The 7,781-nt window shown below is 46.6% G+C and overlaps 1 protein-coding gene across 2 annotated transcripts in view; it reads left to right on the forward strand.

Moving 5' to 3' along the window:
• The window catches only part of rprd2 (regulation of nuclear pre-mRNA domain containing 2), a 60,018-nt gene that overhangs the window by 37,837 nt on the left and 14,400 nt on the right, over positions 1-7,781 (forward strand). Inside the window, exons 5-8 of one of the 2 annotated variants that reach the window (XM_033015904.1) lie at positions 305-357; positions 1,410-1,536; positions 5,435-5,610; positions 6,796-7,090. In XM_033015904.1, coding sequence (XP_032871795.1) covers positions 305-357; positions 1,410-1,536; positions 5,435-5,610; positions 6,796-7,090 — 651 coding nt within the window. Of the gene's footprint in view, positions 1-304; positions 358-1,409; positions 1,552-5,434; positions 5,611-6,795; positions 7,091-7,781 lie in introns of both variants that reach the window. The other variant, XM_033015902.1, reaches the window with a different exon arrangement.

Consider the following 7,781-nt stretch of genomic DNA (forward strand, 5'->3'; position numbering starts at 1 on the left):
TTTATTGGGTGACTTTCTCATGAAAGACACAGACTGGGGTGCTAACCCAGCCTTTCCCGGGTGCCGACTTTCCGTGCCGTTAATTCTTTTATTACTCTTTCAGTTTTGAGTTCTGTGACCGTATGCTCTTGTTTTAGTTGCTAGAGATATTCACTGGAGACATCTTTGAGAAATGCTTGTTGTATTGTGGGTGCTCATTGTTACAAATAAGTGAAGCATTAATTACTGCAACGGATACCTGTGCTGCAATGGAGCTGCAGCATGCATAGCTGACGACATCTATCTCTCTTTCTTTCCCCCACAGTGAGCAATAAAACAAGAGTTGTCGTGAAGTCCAAGATACTTGCTGAATTCAGGGTGAGTGTTTTCATATTTGTTTTCTACTCCCCATCTCTCTAGTTGCTGAGATTTGGGTTCGACGGTTACCACATCTGTCATTTGAGGTTATACTGAAGTGCGCATGCCTTGGTCAACACTTTTGGCAATGGATTACAGAGAGTACCGTTGCCAAATCCAATTGCACAATGGCGGGCGGGCGGGAGAGGAGAGGAGAGGAGAGGGGCATCAGTTTACAGGTCGTCCCCCACGTCCAAGGGAAGGTGACGGCTGGAGACATTGCAGCAGTCTGGGGCTGGCCTGGAATGGACACCGCTCATTATACCTGAAGCATGTCGCTCTTCTAGGGAGATGCTAACTGCATTTCGTTGTCTCTGTACTGTACACTGCACAATGAGAATAAAGTTTGAATCTGAATCTGAATGACAATAGACAATAGGTGCAGGAGCAGGCCATTCGGCCCTTCGAGCCAGCACCGCCATTCAATGTGATCATGGCTGATCATCCCCAATCAGTACCCCGTTCCTGCCTTCTCCCCATATCCCCTGACTCCCTCTCGCTATCTTTAAGTGCCCTATCTAGCTCTCTCTTGAAAGAATGCTCTCCAGAGAACCGGCCTCCACCGCCCTCTGAGGCAGAGAAGTCCACAGACTCACCACTCTCTGTGAGGAAAAAGGCGCTCAAGCTTGGCACCTCTTGCACGCGGGATCAGTAGACTACTAGACAGACACAAAAAGCTGGAGTACCTCAGTGTGATAGGAGCAGAATTAGGCCATTCAGCCCATCAAGTCAACCCTGCCATTCAATCACGGCTGATCTATCTCTCCCTCCCAACCCCATTCTCCTGCCTTCTCCCCATAACCCTTGACACCCGCACTAATCAAGAAACTATCTATCTCTGCTTTAAAAATATCCTCCTTCTGTGGCAAAGAATCTCACAGATTCACCACCCTCTGACTGAAGACTAATCAGTGTTGCAGCACTGATTGGCATGAGTGACCGTCGGGAAAGGTGCTTTGGGATCTCGAGGATGTTTGTTGGAGTTGACCTTGTGCTGGTGTCTCCCGTTGCAGCCTCCAGCTCTGATTGATCAGCTGGGATCATATAAACAAGCTGAGGACGAGCGCGAGTTCAAAGAGAAACAGCTCGGGGCCCTCCGCGTGGATGTCTGCAGCACAGAGACCTTGAAACGACTAAAAGGTACAGCTCTGAACAGTAGGTATTATTCAATACCTACAGAATATTGGCTGTGTGGAGAGGGACGTGAAACACTGCATTTTCTTGCATGTACCTTTTGTTTTACGTGACCCTGATGTTTGCACTGGTTTGTAGAAGGAATGGGTGACATTTTGGGGTGGGACCCATCTTCAGACTATGCGTGTGTGTGTGTGTGTGCGTGTATATATATATATATATATATATATATATATATGTGTGTGTGTGTGTGTATACAGTATGTGTGGTGTGTATACAGTATGTGTGGTGTGTATATGTGTGCGTGTGTATATGTGTGTGTGGTGTGTATGTGTGCGTGTGTATATATGTGTGTGTATATGTGTGGTGTGTATGTGTGGTGTGTTTATGTGGTGTGCATATGTGGGGTGTATATGTGTGGTGTGTATATGTGCGTGTGTATATATGTGGTGTAGGTGGTGTGTATATGTGTGGTGTGTATATGTGTGTGGTGTGTATATGTGTGGTGTGTATATGTGCGCGAGTATGTATATCTGCGTGTGTATATCTGTATGCGCATGTGTATATACGTGTGTGTGTGTGTGTATATATAGACATATAAGCACATGTGCATACTTATTTGTTTTTTGTTGTTAAATGCTTCTGAAAGTCAGGGATATCAGATGCATTGACGAAATCTTAGCGTAGGGTGAAGCTAAGTTATCAAAAGGGAACTGCAGATGCTGGAATATCGAAGGTACACACAATTGCTGGGGAAACTCAGCGGGTGCAGCAGCATCTATGGAGCGAAGGAAATAGGCGACGTTTCGGGCCAAAACCTAAGTTAGTTCAGTTTAGGTATTGTCACGTGTAGCGAGGTATAGTGAAAAGATTTTGTTGCCTGCTATCCAGTCAGCGGATAGACAACACCGAGCCATCCACAGTGTACAGATACAGGATAAAGGGAATAATGTTTAGTGCAAGGTAAAGCCCGATTAAAGCTGGGCAAGGGGCTTTGCTCCCTGCCAGAAGTTTATAGAGGAGTTGTGTGGTGGTGTTATCATGTATTTGCATGTAATTTACACAGTTATACAGTGTTGCTTGATGTAAATCTTTGACATTCACCCTGTCTGTCTGTCTGTCTGTCTGTCTGTCTGTCTGTCTGTCTGTCTGTCTGTCTGTCTGTCTGTCTGTCTGTCTGTCTGTCTGTCTGTCTGTCTGTCTGTCTGTCTGTCTGTCTGTCTGTCTCTCTATCTCTCTATCTCTCTATCTATCAAAAAAAATGATTTGTATTTTTATTAGAAGCAGTGTGCAGTAGTATAGCCCGCGGCATATGACAAAATACATTTAATGTACATCTTCTATTTTAAATTTAACAAGAGAAAAATAGAACAAGAGAGAAAGAACGAAAAAGAGAGAGAGTGAGAGAAATAGTGATGTGTAAACCCCTAAACTAGCATAGTCCAGTCCAGGAGTGAACGAGTGAAAGCCTATAGAAGAGAAAGAAGACAAAAACCAAAAATAATAAGGAAAAAGAAGAGAGAAAAAACATTAGACCCTTATGTGTTTAGATTAGATTTCCTTTATTGTCATTCAGACCTTTCGGTCTGAACGAAATGCTGTTGCCTGCAGCCATACATGTAATAATAACAACACACAATAAACACAAATTAACATCCACCACAGTGAGTTCACCAAACACCTCCTCACTGTGATGGAGGCAAAAGTCTTAGAGTTACTGTCTCTTCCCTCCTCTTCTCCCTCTGCGCCGAGGCGATACCCCACCGGGCGATGGTATCAGTCCCGCGGTTCAAGCTCCGCGGCCCGGGGGTGGTCGAAGCTGCCGCCCTCCAGTCCAGCGGATGCAGCTGTTGCAACGGGAGCTCCGGAAAACAGGCACCAGCCTGTGACCTGCGAGCTCCCGACATTGTCGTCCACTGGCCCGCGGCCGAGCCCCGGATCCAGGTCGCCGCCGCCTCAGCTGCCAGAGCACCGTCTCCGCCCCGCCCGGGCCGCCCACACGGCAGCGTCTCAGCCGCGCACCGGGCTGCCCCACGGGAGCGCCTTCCAGCCGGGAGCCGGTCCGCCCTCACCGGAGCGCCTTCCAGCCGGTAGCCAGGCCACCCACACGGCAGCGTCTCAGCCCGCACCGGCGCCCGCCACCGGCAGCGTCTCAGCCCCGCACCGGGCCGCCCACACAGGAGCGCCTTCCAGCCGGGACCCAGGCGCTCACACGGGAGCGCCTTCCAGCCGGTAGCCGTGCCGCCCGCACGGGAGTGTCTCAGCCCCGCGCCCGTCCGCCCTCACCGGAGCGCCGAGTCGTGCCGCTGCCCGGACGTCGCCACAGCTCGAAGACGGCCAGCCTCGCGTTGGTGAGTCCTGGCTGGCTCTACCTCCGGACCCTCGAGGTCGGTCGCAGGTTGGAGGCCGCCAGCTCCGCCATTAGGCCTCAGCGCAGACGGGGGAAGAGAGGGGGATACGACAAAAAAGTCGCATTCCCCCGAAGGGAGAGGCAGAAAGCCCTGTTTCATCTCCCCCCCCCCCCCCCCACACACATAACACCACCTAATAACCAAAAAATTTACTAAACTAGACAAAAATAAACAACACAAAAAAGTAAAAACAGACGGACTGCAGGCGAGCCGCAGCCGTATCACAGCGCCGCCACTTCCGGATATACCGCGATGATATACCTGCTTCATTTCTCACCACACCCATCACCCTGTTCGTGAATCTGTTTAATTCCAGAGTTGTGTTGCACCAAACTATACTTGTAATGAATCAATAAAAGGAGACCATATCTTTAAAAATTGCTCTGATTTTCCTGCTAAGACGAGTCTCATATCTTCTCGTCTCAGACATACTTTATTTTATTAACTCTGAATGATATTTGTTATGTATTGTTAGGCAAAAGTCGTCTGTCCTAATGATCTATAAACACTCAACTTGCTTTCAGCATTGATTTCAGAATGAATATCTTTTCATCTTCATGTTCATGTGATAGTAGAATTAGGCCATTCGGCCGACCATGTCTACTCCGCCATTCAATCATGGCTGTTCTATCCTTCCCTCCAAACCCCATTCTCCTCCCCATAACCTCTGACACCCGTTCTAATCAAGAATCTATCTCTGCCTTCAAAATATCCACTGACTTGGCTGCCACAGCCTACTGTGACAAAGAATCCCACAGATTCACCTCCCTCTGACTAAAGACATTCCTCCTCATCTGCTTCCTAAAGGAACGTCTTTTAATTCTGGGGCTGTGACCTCAAGTCCGAGACTCTCCCAATAGTGGAAACATCCTCTCCACATCCACTCTATCCAGGACGTTCACTAGTCGGTAAGTTTCAATGAGGTGCCCCTTCATCCTTCTAAACTCCAGGGAGTACAGGCCCAGTGCCGACAACTGCTTGTTGGCTCATTCACATCTCGTCCTTCGTAAAGCCGGCCATCGTGTGATGTTACATAGAAACATAGAAAATAGGTGCAGGAGTAGGCCATTCGGCCCTTCGAACCTGCACCGCCATTCAATATGATCATGGCCGATCATCCAACTCAGTATCCCATCCCTGCCTTCTCTCCACACCCCCTTATCCCTTTAGCCACAAGGGCCACATCTAACACCCTCTTAAATATAGCCAATGAACTGGCCTCAACTACCTTCTGTGGCAGAGAATTCCACAGATTCACCACTCTCTGTGTAAAAAATGATTTTCTCATCTCGGTCCTAAAAGACTTCACTCTTATCCTTAAACTGTGACCCCTAGTTCTGGACTTCCCCAACATCGGGAATAATCTTCCTGCATCTAGAATTTTGTAAGTTTCTTTAAGATCCCCCCTCAATCTTCCAACTAAGTTAAGCAACTAAGTCATTTGTACGGGCGAGAAAGCTTGCTCAATGGGGTGCTTTATTTTTGTCTTGCAGATCGAGCTGGGGGGAAACGATTTTCCAAAGATTTTGAGGAATCCAGTTCCAAATTGGAAGATTTCTGTGCAGAGCTGGAGAGGGAAGTGAAGAAGACCCCGCCGTTAATCGAAGCTCTGGAGAATGCAGAAATCTTCTACGAGGCTCAGTACAAGGAGGTGAAGATTGTTGCAAATGTAAGCATCGTGTCAGATTCCGGCTGATTTCCAACACGTGTGTATCTTGAGGCAAAGTTATTTACTGTGGGTTGGTTTGCCATCATGCTAACTTGAATTTATATCTGTCATCCTTTTTGCAAAACTTGGCTCACCCTTATTCTAAAGTTTATTAACCTTGTATCATTATGGACAAAAACGTCATATTGAACGACAGCGAATGGAGCGAAATTCATATTGAGTCCCGGGCGCTGTCTGTACGGAATTTGTACGTAGGAATCTACCGACAAACCTGTATATCTTTGGGGTGTGGGAGGAAACCCACGCAGGTCACGGGGTGAACGTACAAACTCCGTACAGACAGTACCTGTAGTCGGGATGGAACTCTGGTATCCGGCGCTGTAAGGCAGGAACTCTACCGCTGCGCCACCATGCCGCCCTTAGGCAGGGGTATTTCCCCACTAATACAATTAACCTCTTTCCTTTATTTCTTTCTATGCTACTGCAAACCTACAAACCTCCTTCTGGCATCTAATCTAATTTTCGTAGTTGCTTCTGAGGAAAGCTGGGCCAATGGGGGGGGGGGGGGGGGGGGAGGAGGAGGAGGAGCGTTGTCACCCACTTTGTTTCACTGTTTTGGTCTCCAAATCTGAGGAAAGACATTCTTGCCGTAGAGGGAGTACAGAGAAGGTTCACCAGACTGATTCCTGGGATGGCAGGACTCTCATATGAAGAAAGACTGGATAGACTCAGCTTGTACTCGCTAGAATTTAGAAGATTGATCTTATAGAAGATCTTATAGAAACTTACAAAATTCTTAAGGGGTTGGACAGGCTAGATGCAGGAAGATTGTTCCCGATGTTGGGGAAGACCAGGACAAGGGGTCACAGTTTAAGGATAAAGGGGAAATCCTTTAGGACCGAGATGAGAAAATCATTTTTCACACAGAGAGTGGTGAATCTCTGGAACTCCCTGCCACAGAAGGTAGTTGAGGCCAGTTCATTGGCTATATTTAAGATGGAGTTAGATGTGGCCCTTGTGGCTAAAGGGATCAGGGGGTATGGAGAGAAGGCAGGTACAGGATACTGAGTTGGATGATCAGCCATGATCATATTGAATGGCGGTGCAGGCTCGAAGGGCCGAATGGCCTACTCCTGCACTTATTTTCTATGTTTGCCTCTGTTGCTATCAATTCTTTTCTTGCAGGCGTACAAGACATTTGCCAACAGAGTCAACAACTTGAAGAAGAAGCTGGACCAGCTGAAAACCACCCTCCCAGATCCTGATGAGTCGCCCATTCCCTCCCCGTGCATGGACGCTCCGTCGCCCACGGGCTCCGAGTCTCCCGTTCGGCCCGTGGAGGAGGTTGACCCGGAGCCGGCGAAGAAGGCGGAGGAGAGCCCCGTGCCGCCAACTGTGCCGGAAGCTTCAGGTGATAACTGTGACGTTGAGGACATGGAGCTTTCAGACGACGAAGCTGCCGGAACAACCAGCATCATAGGTACCAGACTTTGCAATAATGTTTAGTTTAGAGATACAACGTGGGAACGGGCCCTTCGGCCCACCACGTCGCCACCGACCATCGATAACCTACACTAGTCTGATGCTACGCGCTAGGGACAATTTGCAGAGGGCCGATTAACCTACAAACCCATGTGGGAAGAAAGATTCTAGAGAGTTTATTGTCATGTGTCCCAGATAGGACAATGAAATTCTTGCTTTGCTTCAGCACAACAGAATATTGTAGGCATCAATACAGTACAGATCGGTGTGTCCGTATACCACTGAATTATATATACATTATTTATATTTATATATATATTTATTTATATGTATTTATATATATTTATATATATATTGTTTATTTATATATATAAAATTGGACATACCAGCTATGGACATACGAGCTATATATATATGGACATACGAGCTATATATATATGGACATACGAGCTATATATATATAATTCAATGGAATATATATATATCTATATATACATATCTATATACATATATATCTATATATCTATCTTAATATTAATATAAATATTATATTATCTATATATATATTATATGTGTGTGTGTGTAATATATCTATATGTGTATATATCTATTGTGTGTATATATATGTGTATGTATATGTGTATCTATATCTGTTGTGTTCTATTGTGTGTATCTATATGTGTATTCTA

Source organism: Amblyraja radiata, chromosome 47 (genome assembly GCF_010909765.2).
Source record: "Amblyraja radiata isolate CabotCenter1 chromosome 47, sAmbRad1.1.pri, whole genome shotgun sequence".
NCBI lineage: Eukaryota > Metazoa > Chordata > Chondrichthyes > Rajiformes > Rajidae > Amblyraja > Amblyraja radiata.